Source organism: Alternaria ventricosa (assembly GCF_023758065.1).
Source record: "Alternaria ventricosa strain BMP 2768 chromosome Unknown scaffold_14, whole genome shotgun sequence".
Lineage (NCBI taxonomy): Eukaryota > Fungi > Ascomycota > Dothideomycetes > Pleosporales > Pleosporaceae > Alternaria > Alternaria ventricosa.
Window position 1 is genome coordinate 686,578 of NW_026055694.1, and position 18,315 is coordinate 704,892.

The 18,315-nt window shown below is 53.8% G+C and overlaps 7 protein-coding genes across 7 annotated transcripts; 2 read left to right on the forward strand and 5 right to left on the reverse strand.

The window, feature by feature from the left end:
- Positions 1 to 1,139: 1,139 nt before the first annotated feature.
- Positions 1,140 to 3,041, reverse strand: J4E93_007802 (uncharacterized protein; the record flags this gene model as incomplete). The annotated part of the gene is made up of 1 exon (XM_049345706.1): positions 1,140 to 3,041. One exon carries the CDS (start codon positions 3,039 to 3,041, stop codon positions 1,140 to 1,142), a length of 1,902 nt encoding a protein of 633 aa, XP_049197233.1.
- Positions 3,042 to 3,997: 956 nt separating this feature from the next.
- J4E93_007803 (uncharacterized protein) lies at positions 3,998 to 5,026 on the forward strand (the record flags this gene model as incomplete). The annotated part of the gene is made up of 1 exon (XM_049345707.1): positions 3,998 to 5,026. The coding sequence occupies one exon, from the start codon at positions 3,998 to 4,000 to the stop codon at positions 5,024 to 5,026; it is 1,029 nt and encodes a 342-aa protein (XP_049197234.1).
- Positions 5,027 to 5,891: 865 nt separating this feature from the next.
- On the reverse strand, positions 5,892 to 7,246 carry J4E93_007804 (uncharacterized protein; the record flags this gene model as incomplete). Its single annotated transcript, XM_049345708.1, has 4 exons — positions 5,892 to 6,239; positions 6,293 to 6,841; positions 6,904 to 7,125; positions 7,190 to 7,246. 4 exons carry the CDS (start codon positions 7,244 to 7,246, stop codon positions 5,892 to 5,894), a joined length of 1,176 nt encoding a protein of 391 aa, XP_049197235.1.
- A 563-nt stretch (positions 7,247 to 7,809) lies between these two features.
- Positions 7,810 to 9,121, reverse strand: J4E93_007805 (uncharacterized protein; the record flags this gene model as incomplete). The annotated part of the gene is made up of 2 exons (XM_049345709.1): positions 7,810 to 8,593; positions 8,646 to 9,121. The coding sequence occupies 2 exons, from the start codon at positions 9,119 to 9,121 to the stop codon at positions 7,810 to 7,812; spliced, it is 1,260 nt and encodes a 419-aa protein (XP_049197236.1).
- Positions 9,122 to 12,906: 3,785 nt separating this feature from the next.
- J4E93_007806 (uncharacterized protein) lies at positions 12,907 to 13,997 on the reverse strand (the record flags this gene model as incomplete). The annotated part of the gene is made up of 3 exons (XM_049345710.1): positions 12,907 to 13,341; positions 13,398 to 13,736; positions 13,791 to 13,997. The coding sequence occupies 3 exons, from the start codon at positions 13,995 to 13,997 to the stop codon at positions 12,907 to 12,909; spliced, it is 981 nt and encodes a 326-aa protein (XP_049197237.1).
- Positions 13,998 to 14,869: 872 nt separating this feature from the next.
- J4E93_007807 (uncharacterized protein) lies at positions 14,870 to 16,187 on the forward strand (the record flags this gene model as incomplete). Its single annotated transcript, XM_049345711.1, has 4 exons — positions 14,870 to 15,137; positions 15,196 to 15,633; positions 15,688 to 15,842; positions 15,894 to 16,187. 4 exons carry the CDS (start codon positions 14,870 to 14,872, stop codon positions 16,185 to 16,187), a joined length of 1,155 nt encoding a protein of 384 aa, XP_049197238.1.
- A 658-nt stretch (positions 16,188 to 16,845) lies between these two features.
- On the reverse strand, positions 16,846 to 18,014 carry J4E93_007808 (uncharacterized protein; the record flags this gene model as incomplete). Its single annotated transcript, XM_049345712.1, has 3 exons — positions 16,846 to 17,156; positions 17,216 to 17,704; positions 17,762 to 18,014. 3 exons carry the CDS (start codon positions 18,012 to 18,014, stop codon positions 16,846 to 16,848), a joined length of 1,053 nt encoding a protein of 350 aa, XP_049197239.1.
- Between the last annotated feature and the right edge of the window lie 301 nt (positions 18,015 to 18,315).

The following is an 18,315-nucleotide window of genomic DNA, read 5'->3' on the forward strand; positions in this document are numbered from 1 at the left end:
TAGCTTGGCGAGACCATTCACGAATTTCAACGACAACGTTCGGAACAACTGAACTCAGTTCGCAATCCCAGCAGTACACACCCTGACTAAGAGAAGAATACAACATGTCATTCGCTGCATGACAAAGTATCCGATGCACGATGTTGCAGCTGTGCAATCAAATCTGCGTCAATACGACCTTAGCATTACATATGATGAACTTGACCCATCGCTTTATGTACTGATTGGCTAGCAGCAGGCATCTTGGACACGACAGTAGCCACAATGGACCCTCTTTCGCTCAAGATATGCCAGAACTGACCGCTCACACGACCGGGCATCGATGTCAGTTCTGTACTTAGGCGGAGTCCAAGTCCGCCCAACCTGTGTACCATGGACTGTAAACCTACCAAATGCTGTCTTCAATGTTCGTCGAAGCAATTGCCCACCTATCAAGTCAACATTCTTCTAAAGTTGCAGGCTGATCGGAGTGGGTTGAGTATGTATGGCCAGGACTCGCCCAATGGGGTCCTACTTGAACAGCGCATATGCTGAATATGCGTGCGCCTACTGTAGCCTGCTTTCAGAAGCACACGTATCAAGCCTCGTAGTCCATCGAATCCTTCATCGAGGCAAACTTCTCAGCTGTCGGCCAAAGCGACACGGATTCTCCTGCTGTGGCGATGTCACGCCACGACTCCACTCACCATTTCCATCAATGGCTAGTCGATGGAAACAGTCGATGTTGCCCAACGATCTCGACAAATTGTATCCGACAGGCCCGTTGTGGTTTTAGGTTCCTCGACGATGGCTGAGGTTAGTGGCAGGTTCGTGCCCAGTTGGTGTGCCAAGAAGTGACCAGGAGCCGCGGGCTTGCTCAACTCACTCCTGTCCTATTACTATTTACGCGACGATGCCGGCACTGCAGCAAAGCTCAGCCAACGACGCGCTCTTGCCATTATATACTCTAATGTAATATTCAAGAGACACACAGGCTTTATGAAGTTGCCGCTCTGTGTATGTAACGCCATTGATCGCGACCCCCGCGGCTGTACCTACTCATCACATGGACACATTGAGAGCCAAAGGTGCGCATACGACAATTACACAAGATACTAATAAGCTACAGGCTCTATCTAAAATGCCGCGATAATGCCAAATCACGATACCACGAACCCCTCAATGTCGCCCTTCGCATCGTACTCGCGAATCATCTGCTCGTACATGGCCATTCCTCCTCCATGAAGCACCCTCCGCATGGCCTGTCGCCGATGTTCTGGGTCGCCTCCAGCCATGCGCATCGTGGCGCCTTCATGATTGAAGTAGCCCGGTGTACACGCTAGCACGACAGAGTACCACAGCGCCCGCCTCTCAACGTCGTCCGTCCACGCGTCCTCTGCCTCCTTAGTTGGTTCGATGACCATCTGAGTAGGATCCGAAGCCTGTCGCGCAGCCTCCTTCAATATACTGGCGATATGTGTGGACTCGAGGTCAAAGACCGCGGTGAGGTTGGGCGAACCTGGCCCACCACCGAGACCGGGATACAGCAAATTGGGGAAGCCGTTCGTAGCGATACCATGTATCGTGGCGAAATCGGGGGAGCCATATTTGTCTTTGAGACGACGGCCGTTACGGCCTACGATGGGTATGCCAAAGAGCTCCGCAGGTGCAGCGTTTGCACCCGTCGCCAACAGGAAGCCTGTGGCGAGAATCAGGACGTCCAGCTCATACTCGACTCCATTGGCGACAAGGCCCCGTGATGTGCACCGCTCCACGCCTTTGCCATCAGTATCTACGAGTGTGACATTGGGCTGGTTGAACGCGGCAAAGTACCCATCCTGGAACGTTGGTCGTTTGCACCACATGGGATACCACGGCTGTAGCCGCTCTGCCGTGGCTTGGTCCTTCGTGACGCTGTTTCGCACATGCTCTCTTGCCTGTTCTGCCAGTGGCACATCCATCTCGTAGAGCGAGCGTGCGTGCTCTTCTACATTCTGAGGTGTGACGAAACGTGGTCCTCCAATGAAGCCAGCAAATCCGCGCGCATACTGCGTCCAGCCATCGGCGACAAGATCTGGGTGGTCCTCTGAATGCTTCTCCCCATCAAAAAAGGTGTCGAAGTTGAGTCGGCGAGCGCGTTGCCAGCCAGGTCCCGTTGCCACGTTTTGTGCCCATGTGCTCTCATCCGTGGTCTGTTGGCGGCGGGGCACACAGTATGATGGTGTGCGCTGGAAGGCATACGTGTGCCCGGCCCATTTCGCTACCTGTGGTATCACCTGCACCGCAGTCGCACCCGTGCCAATTACGCCCACGCGCTTGCCTTGAAGTTTCGAAAGTGTAGGGTCCGTTGGCGAGCCACCGGTGCAGCTGAAGTCCCATCGCGCGGTGTGGAAGACGGGAATGTTGGTGCGCAACTCCTCGAAGCCGTCGAGCTTGGGCATCCTGGGCTCCGTAAATATGGTACTAGCTGGCATGACAAACTGCGTCAAGATGGTCATCTCCTCGCCGTTGCCGTGCTCCCTACGCATGCGGACCACCCAGCGCCGCTTCGTTTCGTCCCATGTCGCGCCGAGCACCCGTGTTGAGAACTGCCCACGCAGTCCAAAGTGCGATGCCACACGTTCGCAGTGTTGACGGATCTCATCGCCTGACGCGTACTTGTGTTTGGGCTTGTAGCCTGTTTCCTCGAGGAAAGGCATGTAGATGTAGCTCTCTACATCGCATTGTAAACCTGGGTATCGGTTCCAGTACCATGTCCCACCAAAGCCACCCGCGACGTCTACCAGGTATATGCCCTCCGCCGAGAAGCCCGCTTCTACCAATCGTCCTGCAGCTAGCAGACCCGCGTGGCCGGCACCGATGATGAGGAACTGGATGTTGTCGCCATCCTTGAGTGGACCCGCGTCCTGTTGCTGCCCTTTGTCAACCCATGGATCATCCGCGAGCGGGGCTTCTGCTTCGCTGTGTAGAGTCGTGTACTGCTGGAAACCATCGGCTCGCAGTCGCTTGTCGCGTTCCTGCGCGTACCGGGCTTGGAGGTTGGCAACGTCGGGTACAGCCATTGGGGGTTATTGTTCGCTCCCTCTACGAATGAAAATTATGCACAAGAAGTCAGGAGTGGGAATAAATGCTTTGCATCAAAGTACACAGTTTTATGTCAATCGCCAAGTTAAGTGTTTTATTGCACCGGTGCGCTGCAGTTCTAACGCGCTGCTACTTCTTCTCCCGTAGCCGCTCCATCACCCGAGCCGGCTCGAGCCGATGAAGTATGAAGGGAAAGTAATCTTGCCATGATATCGTGTTCAAGTGGTGTCGGGCCCCGACTTTACGAAAATTATCCGAGTTTCGAGTTGGTGTGGGGACGTGGGTTGCATCGACGGTGGATTTTGACGCTATACCCAGGTAGTTCTGTTTGGGGACGAGCCCTCCTCCACGCAACGCCCCACGAAGCTGACCACCCCAACGGTGGCATGGACCCGATGACGATCTAGATGTCTTGGTAGAACCCTGCAGCCTTTGCCTCACGAAGGATCAACATCTTCGGAAGCAAGAAAGTGGCTAGCCTTCGGCCCCAGACAGGAGAATCTCCCCATGAAAGCCTCCTTCAATCCGGCTTCATACGTCACGGCGTATAGGGGCGCTCCGGGGACGAGTAAGAGTTCAGGTGTCATATCAATCAGCGTCCGCTTCACAGGTAAGTGAAGCGAATCGTGCAGCAGAAATACGAAGTGTCTTTGGCTACCCTCTAAGCTCCATACTTCCACGATAAATGTACCGATAGACCCGCAAACTCTCCGATAAGCCTTGCGAAACAAGTTGGGTAGGTGGTGTATGGAAAATGCGGCCAATATGATTGGGCAGCACAAGTCAGAGAGCCTGACAGCGTGCAAAAACTCTACAGCTTAAGAACTGCTTTGCTGTCGAGGTGTAGAAACGTCTAGAGGCCACTCGTTCTGAGTCTTGTCTTCTGCAAAACTTTCTTTCGAGACCTGCGTATTGTGGTTGAGCTACAAGCAACATGTCGACCCAGCAAACTCAAACCCAGACCTTCGTGGAGACCGCACCTCCCAGACTGACAGTCATCGGGTCACGGCCCAAAGATGTGCCACGGAAGACTTCCTTGCGCCCATACCTCGAGCTCACGCGGTTCACCAAGCCCGCTGGACTGTTGGGCGCTGCCTTCCCCTACTTCATCGGCTTCCTCTACTCGGTCAACTTGACCAACCCAACAGCGCTCGGTCCAGCCGATTGGGCCAAGCTGAGCGGCATCTTCATGCTCGATGTCCTGATCCTTCGCAGCTTCGGCTGCGCCTGGAACGACACAGTCGACCAAGACCTTGACCGGCAAGTCGAGCGCTGCAAGAAGCGGCCACTCGCCCGCGGTGCCATCACCACGCCAGAAGCTCTCGCCACAACACTTTTCCTCGTCGCATCGCGCCACGTCCTGATCAACGCTACCTTGCCCGCCCGCGCGAGTGAACACGCCGTTTGGATCACCTTCCTCGCCCTCGTCTATCCCTTCATGAAGCGCTTCAGCAACTTCCCACAACTCTGCTTGGGCGGTGGTGTAGGCTGGGCCGTCTACTTGGTCGATGCCGCTGTCGTTGACGGGCCATACCCAGCAAGCTCGACAAACAAGCTCAACGTGGATGACCGCAGCAAGGCTCTCCTCGCCATGTGGGCCTGCCAGTCCCTTTTCAACATCACCTACGATACTGTCTACGCTTTCCAGGACATCAGAGACGACCTGAACGCAGGGGTGGGATCGCTGGCTATTGCCGTGCGCCACTACCCCAAGGTGTTCCTTCTGTCTATCGCGAGCGCCATGGCTGCCTTCTTGTGGGCAACTGTGACCTGCGGCGGTCTGATGCGCGGCCCATTCATGGCTAGCGCCGCAGTGTCTTCCTTTGCAGCGTTTTTCATGTTGGCTCGGCTCGACGTGTGGAACCCAGCCAGGTGTAAGGACTTCTTCGTCTACAGCCAGTGGTGGGTCAGTGGGGTCTTGGTGACTGGTCTGATCGGCGAGCTGTTGATGGCGAGGATGTGAGTATGCGACTGCTAGCTGCTTGCAGCTCCCGCAATGCGTTCAACACCTATATGAAGAAGTGCTCTCGAAACAGAGACTTCGCGAACATGACGAACTTACGAATCTGGTATTCGATGACATGATGGATCTCTGGTCAGAATGTGGGAAGGATGAAGTTTCATAACGGGATATGGGTATTCAAGTGATCGATAGCTTCTGTATATAGAGAAGAATGTACGTTGATCCAAACGATCGAATATGAGAGCTCAACAACTTCCATTGGATGGCGAGTGAGAAGTCACGCGAATCATGGCCCAAGCAGCAGAATTTTGTCTATAACCGCCGTCTGCAGATGTGCGCCACACCAACGTACACGACCGCAGTCGATCGCGGGGAGAGTGACGATGGGTCAGTGTCGTTGATCGGGGAGTTCGTTGTGAGCGCTGAGAGCTGTGTGGAGACGAAATAGAGTTGGCGCCTTGGCGTCCGGAACGCGCGCACCCGACGGGCCGTCAACGTGGCTGGCCTCCCGAGGTCTGGCAGGAACGTGGGAAGTACCCATCACTCCTTCCCAGCGCGACGGGCGTGACACGCGCGATCAAGGATGTATCCGACAATGACGACACCTCCCACTATACCGCCGTTCGGACCGTAAACATGCGTCACCCAACGCACACCCCGGCCGGCAACAAGGCCCTCGATCGGACCGCATCGGACGCGACGAACCATTCGGCGGAATAGGTATCGCGATGTGAGGGACGAGACAAAAGGTCATGACGTACTCGTCGGAAGACATTACACTGGGCATTGGGAGAAGGGACGCCATCAACAATGCTTGAAGAACCTCTTGGTTATGGCAACTACGTAGGGGCGCTACAGTCTCTATCTAAAGCTCTGGAATCGGCACAGGCCCAGCGGGCGGCTTACCGCCAGGCAACCAACCCTGGTGCACCGTCCTGACACCCCAACTTGCCGGGTAGTCGATCTTTGTGTGGAAGAGACCGTAGTTCTGGAAGAGAAGCAAGTCTTGCTCTTCCTCGGGTCCGACCCAGATGTGCTCAGGCTTGATCATCCGCCCTTGGAAGCTGTCAAGGAACTTCCTGACTTCGCCCAAGTCGTCGATGACCTTCGGAGTATCGTTCGGACCCTTACGGATGAATAATCGGCGGGCGAGGTTGTGCTGGCACTGGAACGACTTCTTGCCAGTGACGGGGTTGACCCAGACAAGTGGGAGCTACAACAATGTTAGCATCAGATCGCTTGAGTCTGTTGTAAAAGCAGACATACCTTCTTCTGCCACTCCTTGCTTCCCTCCTCATGCGCCTCCACCTCCTCGTCTGGCAACTCCCTGCCCTCGCTCGCTACACCCAGACCATTTGGTGCACCGCGGCAGCCCTTGATCTTCTCGTACGGCCAGTACATGTACTCAACCCAGCTGTGGTCCACCATCTGCTTCTCCTCGTCGCTCAGCGACTCATACAGCTGCTCGACGTCCACAAACGCCGTGCGTCCTGGCTTGACTTCCATGCTCTGACCCGAGCCGTCGGCCCATTCCACCGTCTGTGTCGCCTTGCCCTCTGTAGGGAACTTGATGGGTCGGAGCATGGTGAAGGTCGGGGGATCGTATTTCCAGTAGGTGCCGTCCACGTGCCACCAGTGGAAGCGAGTCTTTCCGGCCTCGAAGTCTTCGTCCGCAAGCGGCTTGCAGTAGTATTGGTTGAAGTTGGTAGCGCCCATGTTTAGGCCTGGCTTGCCGTAGCGCGGGTCGTCTTGGGGGCCTTTGCCGATGAAGACAAAGGCGCCCGCGTCAGGGACTTCGACATAGTTGATCGCTGCCTGACCATTCATCAGCACTCCGTCGTACTTTGCAGTGTCGGATGTTCTGTCGCTGGACTTACTACTATGCCATCCTTGGGGTAGAACGCGCGAGCGAAGGTAGTGTTGTCTATCTTGCAAGAGTCCGGGTCGAGCTTTTGTAGCAGCTCCCAGCCACGCTTCGGTTCGAGGTCATGTTGGCCTTTGATGATGAGAAGCTTGTGCTCCCAGGTGGCTTTCTGCAGCTCTGCTACCGTCTCGTCCGTGAACTTGTTCAAGTCGAGACCAGTGACCACGGCTCCAAACTAAGAGGAAAGATGTGAGCGACTGAAAACAAGAATCGTGCTGATTTATCCATTCAAATCTTACCTTGCAAGTCTTTCCCGAAGGATGGACCAATGGTTCAATCTTGAAGCTGCTTGACATGGTGGTAATGGCGAACGATGGGTGTATGAGATGAGTATTACGCGCACGATGTCGCTATTGCAGTTGTGTAATACTCGAAAAGATGGGGCGCCTGTTAGCTTACATACAAGCTGCATGTCACCGGGGAAAGCCCCATGTCTAAATCGCGAGAGTGTCGCGATTCGCGGACCAATTTGGCAAGTCGGAATCCGGGGTAGACCAAAATCCACCGAATATCGCAGCTCGCGCGCGGCGGTGGTTGGGGTAACGTCTCTTTGCCCTCACGCCGTCACCACGGGTTGAGATGGAATACGAGCTAACATGCCGACGATCGAAATCACAAGCAACTATTGTCCATGGCCGTCACTGCCCAGATGGCGTTTGCCGGCGTGCAGTTTCGGAAAGACGTTCCGGATATCGGAACAGTTTTGGAGAGAGCTTATCGATACGGAGATGTCTTGGCGAAGAAGCACCGAAACTCTCATTAGGAATTCCGGCCTGACCAGCTCCACATCAGGGGGCGATATTGCATACAACAGTTCTCGTGTCAATGAACACCAACCAAAAATCGCTAAAATATACATTCACAACTTCTCATGCAACGATGTTCGAGCCCCCACTACCTGGACGCCATCTCCCTGCATGCTGTACGGCACAAACATCTTCCGTTCCAGCCCAACTTCCTTCAGAATACGATCCCACTTAGCCAATGACCTCTCCTGTGCCCCATAATTGGCCATCATCAGCAAATCAAACGACGCGCCGTACCAGTGCGCGCCCTCATCCTGGATGACAAGCTCGTCCAGCAAGATGACGGAGTCAGGAGCAAGAGCGTCCTTGAGTTGAGAAAGGATGTTGTAGCAGGCCTGATCAGGCCAGTCATGCAGGATGTTGCGTAGGTAGTAGACGCACGCTCCCTTAACTGGCTGCGGCTGTGTGAAGTCATGGTGGACAACCTTCAGTCCCTCAATACTCTTAGCAGAATCGATGGCCGCCGCATGCGTATCCTGTAGCACAACACGTCCCTGCAGCTGGGTAAATCTCCTCAACACCTCCCTGGCCTGGTGTCCGTAGCCCCCACCGACGTCCACGAAGAGAGTTCGGTGGTTATCTCCCGTAGTGGAGCCGTGCACGTACTTCTCGAGCGGAAACACGTCGAGCCAGCTCTTCTGCCCCACTCGCTGAAACGACATGTACTCGTTGAAGGCCTGCTGATGACGAGGCCGCTGCGATAGCCACTCAAAAAAGTGCAGGTCCGTGTTCTTGCCCAAGTTGAACGGAAGATTCTTGTTGTCCTGCGGTTGCTTGTAGCCATTGTTCGCCATCCACTTCGGTATCGCATTGTAGGTTGCAATGTTCCTCTCCGTTCTGCGACATAAGTCAGTGAAGGTCCTCGAAACGAAAGTGCTGAAGTACTCACACATGGAAGATCACGGATTCAAGCCCCGACATGGCCAAGTATCGCGTGATGTTTGTGGCACGGTACGTCTCCACTCCGACCTGCTCCACCATCCACTGCGTTGCTGCATACCGTAGCACTCGCACTAGCAGTGCCTCCTCAGCGCCCAACTCGGCAGCCAATTGACTCACGCTCATCGCCGTACCCTGCCGCGCAGCAAGGAGTCTCCACAGCCCCAGATCAATGCCCACTTGCACCATGTTGGGTGGCAGTGCGCAAAAGATCAGCCGCTGCATGGTGTCCCAGGGTTGTTCGAGCTTGAGAGAGGCCATCCTCGCGGCTTCGAGGAATCGAAGTCGCTTTTCCTCGTCTTTGGAAAGAGAGGCGGGGATGTGGCCGGCGGCCAGAGTCTCAAGAGCATCGAGGATGTTGTCGGCTTCGACATTGTCATCGTACGCTGCGTCCGAAGGCTCAGACAGGAACGGAATAGCAGACATGGTCGTGAACTCTTCGCTGATGGATTGGTGTAGAGGTCGCTGATGGGGAGATACAAGACTCTGCAACCAGGAACTATGAAGTTATACGTACTTTGACAGCACAGACACATCTCGACATTACCTGTGCTTCTTCGGTACATTGTGAATCATTGAAAGTCGCCCGTATCATCGGTGGCCGAGATCGTCGTACCGGAGGAGTGGTAACGTGGTTTAGTAGTGACGACTGTTTGAAGATCTGGACTCGAAAACACCGCGCTATCTGTTGTCGTTTGGCTGATAGTAACCCCCGAAAGAGAAAACAAACCGAGCAATCGACCTATGGAGGGCTATCCTGCGTCTCACTCACGAAAACCGTGAAGCAATCAGGGCTGATCGTCATGGCTATGCATACGTGTCGAGGCAACCTGAGCTTCACAAGGAGCAAGAGTAGTGTACGTACACGGGAGATAGCGTCACCTTGAGCAGAACAGGGTGCAATCGCAATGTCGACTTCATGAAAGATGGCACGAAGGCCACAAAACGCAATCGCTTAATGAACTATCGACAACTAAAAGAGATCCCATCGATATAGCGTGCCCGATCATAGGCCAATGACACCTATACTCCATGCGCCAGTCTTTACCCATTACATCTGTAGCTTTACAGTCTCCACCCTTTCCGCCACCTTCGTCGCAAACTCCCCCACAACATCCGCACACAGTGCCAGAAGAGGGTTCTTCACCGCGGTCTCCCCATCAACTAGCAGACCCGACAATAAGGCATCCCTTAGGCGTTCCAGGACCCGCTGAGCCTCCAACACTCGCTTCACTAGTAGCACCCGCACTACGGCCCGCCGGTCGGCACCCCTGATCGGCAGCGTTCCGCAGCGTAGCGGCTCGTGCTCCTCGTCTATCACTGAAGTCCCACCCGTTGTACTTGATGACGATAATGACGAAGATGGTGGTGAAGACGCGCCGCTGTCGCAACTTGGTGTAGACGCCATCGATGGTGTCCAGAGGGAAGTGCCGCCCAATTTGAGCGAGACCAATGCTCGGTCAATTGCTTCGCAGATGACGAGCGCAGTCGAAGGGCGCGTGGAACATGCATTCGGGCACGCCATGGTGTTGCAACAGCAGGTTATGAGCATGCGCGAGGTGGAGAGCGCGGCTGAGGTGGAGGCGATAGGTGAAGAGGAAGGCGAATACGAGGACGTAGATAGGTGGTCGAGGAGGGTGGGCACGCAGTTGCATGACTTGGGTGAAAGAGAGATATCGTCTGAGGGTTGCGGGAATTGTTGATGTGTTTGTTGTTGTGGAGGAAGCACGTAGCCGCAGCTATCGAAGCTTTTGCTACTTGTGGTCGGCATTGGCGTGTTCGCATATTGCTGATCCGGATGATAGCATGGTTGATGACCATCTGGGGTGAGCAAACCAAAGTATGGTGGCCCTTCGGCAAGAAGCATGGTCGAAGGATCGGACTGGTGTTGTTCGTGTTCCCGTTGCTGCTGCTCCCATGGCGCGCCACAAAACCCCATGTCGAGAAGCTCTGGAGCAATGTGGAAATCGGGAGACATTGGGTAATAGCAATTGGCTGTTTGCTTGGGTGTGCCGCATTGCGAACTGATGAAATCTGGTAGGCCTTGCATGAAGTCGTCGTCTGAATGTCGATATGGAGAGAATTCCATACAATCGGGACTTGGTAAGTCCGTAGATTGCGCCATGCCTGGGATGGTGGATGCGCTGGAGTCGGAGCTGGAACTGGAGCTGGAGCAGTTCTCTGAGGAGGACGCCAGACTGAATGGGGCAAATGGCGACACCTCACCTGAGGTTGGAATGGCGATGCCAGTCTCCGTCATGGGCGTCAGATAACCTTTCTGGCTCGCAGTTGCGGTGGTTGTGATGCTGGTGGAGCTCTTGCTGTTGTTGCGAGTGCGCGGTCGCCCAGCTCGTCGCGCCGGGCTGTAGACGCACTCTATGCCTTTCTTCGCGCATCTGCGACATTTCGGCCGTTCTTGATCACATCGGATCTTGGAGTGTTGACAGCTATCACAGGCAAGGCGGTACTTGGTGGGTTTTGGCGCTGGTGCGCTGCTCTTGGCGCTGGAATCGTTGTCTTGCATATTTTATTCAACGTTGACGCTTGTTTAGGTAGCCGAAAGGTGATAGCGATGTCGCGATACATATACCGACCATACTATCAGACCAGAGTATCCTGGGTGGAGACGCTAAGAGCTGTTGATCTGGAGGGACTTCGGATCGGTTTCAGCTGATAACACGTACGCGCTGAGACTACCTCGAACTGCCTTGGTACTGTGATGGTATGCAAAAGCTTTGTGTGTGTGGATACGCCTTTCAGGTAAGATCTCGCGATCTGGGGTGACTTCGGATAGACCCTAAGCGTTACTACCCTACGTGAACTAAGCCTCCCAATCGGCTTAGCTGCAACAGACCCTTGCCGGCGGCCCACATCCGACATACACTCGCCTGCTTCTTTACATAGTAAGTAAGACGGGCTCTCACTTCCGGCTTATACAGAAGCTATCTGGCTCGTACCATAGTACTGGTATTGTAGGAATATAGCGAGAGCTGATCGTGGTTGCACTAATGCTCGGCTCGGAACGATGCATGTCATACATGTCAGCACGAAGAACGGTGTAGCCCCCATCGTGCTCGGGGTGTATGTCATATGCGTCCAAATCAATGCATATCATATGCCTGGGATATGGTATGGCTCGAGGCGATGCATGCAACAGTTTCGCTCGGCTCATCACCGGAGTTGCAGCATGCATCCAGATCGGGTACAGCCTCTCCACAACCCTGGCGCCTTCGTCTGACGACCAAAAGACTACTGCGGAGTTCCTCCAAGCAACGTCGTCGTATGAAAAGTTATCGTGCATCCCACGTTACCTAACACTATCGAAATTAACGCACTCTGAAGGGCCGTACCGCTAGATTGCGCTCGTGCTCCGTTCCTTCAACTTGGCAACATTGCGTGGAGACTGGTGAACGGGGAAGGTGTTCTGAGAAGGGCCTTGTTCGGTTGCATCAAGAGCTTCTCAAAGATAAGATATACAATAGCCAAAGCCTCACAGAGTTCGGGCCGAAATTTCGGTACGTTGAGCCAATTGGGTGCACGAGCATGCTCTCGTGGAGACTGGCGGACGAAGGGGATATATCCAAAGGGCCGTTTTCGGCTGCACCCACAGCCTCGTCGTTCATACCAGCGCATACACACAGGGGCCCGATGTTCGACTCGCATGTTCAGGGTACGTGAACCTGCTTTGGATGTTGATCATTTTCCAAGGACCCGCTCGTTGCGTGGGTAGTGGAGACTTATTGTTTTAAGAGGCGAAGGCGCTCTGATCAACCCATTCGAAACGGACCGGTTCAACTCTTCTCGCACCTTCGATCGCAGGGCTTCGAACTGTTGGTCTTCTTAACTTATATCACGTGAAGTGTTCGTGAAGGAAAAGATATTCGGGATGTGGAGGTAGACATTGACCACTGCTACGACAACAAGAGTGACGTCTTACGACTCGAACTGACAACGAGTTGTGTGTTGGCTGTGTTGCTTCACTTTCTGGACAATCTTGAAGTAATGCACATAGAAGAAGTCCATGCTGAGCCTTGCTCCGGTCGGCCTCCACTTTGTACGTAGGCCAATTTTGTAAAGACTCATGCAAACCGCGCGAGATACTCACACCTTCTGCAATTCGACTCATCATCACGCAGACGCAGACGAGTGCCTGCCCAGTTTAGATGGCGTAGACACGAGAATCGTTACAAAGCTTAAGATACAACTACTGTTCAGCCCAAGAATGGTTTTACAGCCTCAAGAGCTTGCTTGAAGTTGGAAACCTCATCCGGCGATATACCCAACTGCTCCTTAGTGATGAAAAGTCCCTGTTCCTTGACATGACCAAACCAGTCCGTCACTGCCTCGCCAAACACAACTCCTGTGACAGCCTCTTCTCCGGCCAGGCCGAACAAACTACCGATAACCTCTGGCTTACACTCCACGTATACACCTTTCTTGCCTGAGACCTCTTCCCACTGCGAGAGCGCCTCTCCGAGGGACAGAACCTCGGTACAGACACCGGCGTATTTACCATGCGTCAGCTTGGGGTTCGCCAAGATTTGGCGGGCCCAAACACCTGGGTCTTTGGCCATGTCACCGGCCATAGGGTAAACCGTAGATGGAGTCGACGGGACCATCCAGACGTATTTCCCCGGCGCACTGGCCTATCCCGAATTTATTAGTCATGTTGACGAGTCGTATGTGAAAGATGACCACTTACCACTGGCTGTGGCTTCAACATAGGGAAGAAAGCAAAATTGGACGGATAGAAGCCAAACATGAGGAAGGTGGTCTTAGCCGCCAGCTCCGGCATGTTCTTCCGGATATGATCATCGACCTTGGCTTTGTAGTCGAAGTGAGGTACAGGGAATTTGCCTTTGGTGATTTCATCTGCCGCAGGAAGTGTACTCCAGATGAAATGCTCCAATGTCTTCACTTCGGCCGCCAGTCTCGCGAGCATGATACCGTCGCGCTTTTCGATCTCACCGGCCTCAGACTGACTGGCCCCTTTGAAGAAAGGTTCCCACCACTGTGTTACCGCGAAGATGGCTTGCGCGCCCTTCCTCCATGTCAGTTCTTGATCATAACATCAGCGAAGACAACGGAGACTTACCGTGAAGGCTTTTCTAATAGATTCTTCATCATCATAACTTCCTTGAACGACCTCCATGCCCTCCGCAACAAGCTTCTGGGCCTTCTCTCCGCTCGGATTTCTGGTCACTGCGCGGATCTGCCAGTCACCAGACTTAAGCAACCCACGAGCGATGGAACCACCTTGATTGCCGGTCGCACCAGTGATAACAGCTAGTTTCTTTGCCATGGCTGCTCAGTGATGCTCTATTCTGTGGGATGTGGCTGAAAAGGAGAAAGAAGGAGGCTATGGAGCTTAGGTCCAGTGCAAAGTGTGTGCGTCCCAGAAGAAAACCTCGAAGTTGAACGGAGAGTATATGTCTATCAACAAGAGCGATATCACTTCAACGCGCACGAACTGCCGAAAACATAAAAGCCAGCTTCAGTATACTATGCCATTCTCGGTGTTTGAGAAGGCCGGCCGAAGTAGTGTAGTACCATCTTTGATCGATTCGATCCAGCGATTGAGCCTTCGGTGAGTAAAGAAAACATTGGCATGGTACGCGATCGCAACTGCCGGTAGTGGACTATCGGGTGTGTACTCGCTGTTCAGGTACTCAAAATATCCCGCAGTGGGCTCGGTCCGAAGTTCCACAAATGCTCCGAGCCACGACACGCAACCGGCCACTGTGGGTCTTCGTGCATCACCGATGAGGCTCGCTCTCCCATGCTGTCCGCATGTAGAATGTAGACTAAAGGTATTGTTCTCGCGGCATTCTCCAAATTGCGAGTATGAAGTTAAGCCTACCTAGGTAAAGCAGCATCAAGCAGCACCCTGGGTGAAGTATACATAGTTATAACTCGAGAAGATGACGTCTTTGGGATGTATGAGTTGATGTGTTGATGATCGTGGTTCATAGCTCGTACCACTTCGAACATATGCCCCGGCTACCACAATAGAGTAAGCAAAATGCGCCGACTTTTCGGTCTCTTCGGTTATCCGATCCAGATGAGGTTCCATGGCATCTATTATTACAGTAGCTAGACTGCTTTCATAGACTCAATCTTCGTTTGCTTCTCGGTATCCTTTGCTTCCAATCAGTACACACCTCATCAGTCACAATGTCGAGGACCGCCAGTACTCTGCTTTACCGCGCTGCGCCAGCGCTCCGTCTTGCTGCACTGCAACCAGCTCGTTCACCATGCCTGCGCCGAGGATATGCTCAAGAAACGCCTTTCCCGAAGCCACAGAAACTGAAGGGCGTCCTCAAGCCTTTGAAGCAGTTCTTGGTTACGCCTACAGTGGGCACCGAGTTCCCAGAGGCAAATCTCGTTCAGATGCTCAATGCACCCAACTCAGATGAGCTGCTCAGAGACCTCGCGATTACGAGTAAGCGCGCAAACTACTACCTTCGAGAAGACAGAGCTAACGAATGTGTTCTCTCTAGTCGCGCGACGTGGAGTCGTCTTCTTCCGCAACCAGAATGATATGACCAACGATCTCCAAAAGCAATTGATCCAACGTATGGGCGAGCTGGTGGGAAAGCCGAAGGAGTCGACCCTGCACATTCACCCCGTACTCAACCCTAATACGCCAATGGGTGGCAACGACCTGCACATCAGCACCATCAACTCCCGTCAGCGAATCATGGCCCACGGCAAAGCCGTACCTCGTGACCTAGGAAATGTAAGACAGGCACTCGAGTCGTGGCACAGCGACATCCAGTCCGAGCAAGTGCCTTCCGACTACACATGCTTGAGACTTGTGGAGTTGCCCACTTGTGGAGGAGACACATTGTGGGCATCTGGCTACGAGGTCTATGATCGCATTAGCGAGCCCATGCGCAAGATGCTTGAAGGAAAGACGGCAAACTACACCGCACCATGTAAGCCTGCCAGCTGCTAGCGAATTCCGTGCCTTCTAACAAGTCTCTCCGTAGTCTTCGAACGGATCATCAAGAACTCGAAGCTCCAGGTCTACACAGAGGCGCGTGGCCACCCTGAGAACACCGGCAACCCTTTGAAGGCCGTACACCCGGTCATCCGCACAAACCCCGTCACCGGATGGAAGAGTGTCTTCTCCATTGGTGCATACGTACGTCTAGCTCCAGCATCCAAGCCATACAGCCACTAACTAGACACTCAGCCCGAGTCTATCAACGGCCTGACTCAGCCAGAGAGCGACATGATCCTGAACTGGCTGATGGACATGGTACTCCGCAACCACGATCTTCAATGCCGCTTCCGTTGGCAGGGACCAAACGACATGGCCATCTGGGACAACCGCAGCATGGTACACAACGCTACCATGGATTACGACGACCATGGCAACCGATTCGGATACCGCGTTTGCGGCATTGGAGAGAAGCCTTATTTCGATCCCAACAGCAAGTCGATGCGCGAAGCGTTGGCGGAGGAAGCGAAGGAGGAGTCTTCATGAGCACATGATGTTTTCAAATGGTAATTCTGGTGAGAACGGCGTTTTGTCTTGTTAGCGTACGAAGGAAAATCGGTGGGGTTTTATCCTTGTATGAAGTAATCTGATCTGATCTGTTTCTTGTCCAAACCTGCTTTCTACTTCGTGCAAACTGGAGTATCTCCATTGCCATCAAATCTGCCCTGTCCAATTGACCATGCCAAGGTCGCAAGTTGATGGGTTCGCGGCGTTGATGAGATGTTTGCCGCTCAATCTGCGACATTGCTCGAGTGACAGGAGAGGAGGCAGGTCCTTCCGGGGGCCGCCGCTGGAAGCTCGGAGTTCACGGCACGTGCGCAGTGCCAGCCAATACGAGCGTAGCACCCCGCTTGGCATTTTCGGCCCGAGTGGGTCAGGGGACTCCAAGTGCGAGAGCCTCATCGATCACTCGTCATCGTACAGTACAGTATGGTGAGTACCTAGGTACCTGGGTGTCTGCTTACAGTACCTTCTGTCTGTCCGGAGCAACCCCGGACATCGCGTCATTGCCTCATCAACACACAGCACACGTGCAAGCACTAATGAGAATACGAAGCCACTCGGCAAGATCCGTTCACTCGCCTTCTTCATCCGGCACTCAAGTGCAAGCTGCAGTACATGCTTCGATTATCATCCGCTAAAGCTACGAAGAAGCATTGATACGTGTCTTCACGCTATCAGTAATTGTCTCCTCCAGCCCCATGAATCCCGGCCGGCCCAATTCCTTCAACAGTGCTTCAGCCCTAGCTCGCGGTCCGATCTCCGCCAACGGGAAATCTAGACCCTCGAGCTTGTCTCGCGGCTTGTAACCTGGGACAACCTTCGCGAAAATGTCAAAGAACTCGTTGATTGAGTAAGACGAAGCATAAGCAAAGATGCGTTCGTCGTTAACGGCTGGGTTGATCAAGCCGGCAACATGAAGACGAGCGACGTCCTGAACGTGGACATAGTAGACTGCGCTAGTGTTAGCTGTTGTTCGCGCTGCACATTTGGAAAGAGCAGGGGTCACATACAACGCTGTACATGTTTGATGGAATCGGTATCGCCGTCCAGGATCTGGAGCGGAATACGCGCTGTAGATGGAAAGCCCTGGTGGGCCACGTCTAGCGGACTGCCGTAGATAGTGCAAGGCAGCACTGCGTTGGCAGAGAAGTGCGGCTTGTTGCTCTTGATCCACTCCCAGAAAGCCTGTTCGGCCGCGACCTTGGAAGCAAAGTACGCGATCATGAACTTATGCATTGGTGGAAGCGAATCCGGAATGTTCTTAGACAAGGCCAGCGTCTGCTCATCATACTCATCTGCAGATACTGTGTCAGTCCCTCGGTATGCTTGCAGCGAGCGGACCGCAGCTGAAGACGATGTCAGCACGAAGCGCTTCACACTGGGCTCTTTGGCTGCGGCTTCCAAACAGCCCAGAGTTCCGGCCACGGTGGTTCGGAGCAATTCGTCTGGTGTGACACCCATGTCCCGTACTGAGGCAACGTGCACAATTCCGGAGACGCCTGGACAGTAAGACTTGTCAGTGATGAAACGGTGTTGTGTTTAGGCGGTGGGAATACCTGACACCGCGTCGTCGAACGCGCCGGGCTCTCTCATGTCCTTGACAGTCACGAGTTCAAACTTGTTATCGCCATACTGTTGCGAGAGGCGATCTGCGAGCCATTGGTGCTTGCTGGCGTCGCGGACTGTGCCTCGCACCTTGTAGCCCTGCTGGAGAAGCTGGTCTGTGACGTGAGCGCCAACAAAACCGTTGGCCCCTGTGACAAGGACGGTGGAGCCTGGGGCGATTGCGGGACTATCGTAAGGAGTCATGTTGATTGAACACAATGCGAAGGTGTCGTAAGATTCTCAGCTCAGGGATTAAGTCTGTGAAAGGTTTGGATGATGGGGTGATGGGGTGATGGGGTGGTGCAGGTAATCGATTCTTCTACGTTGTTTGTACTTCCGAACACAGTCAGCCCCGTACCATCCAAGATCTTCGGCGCATTATTGGTGTTGAGCGTTTGGATGATGCTATACCTCATCGAGTTGTCGATATAGTACCGCTACCTGAGGATAAGCACTGTATCTTACTGGGCTGACGGGTACCCACCCCCTCGGGATCTTGACTCAG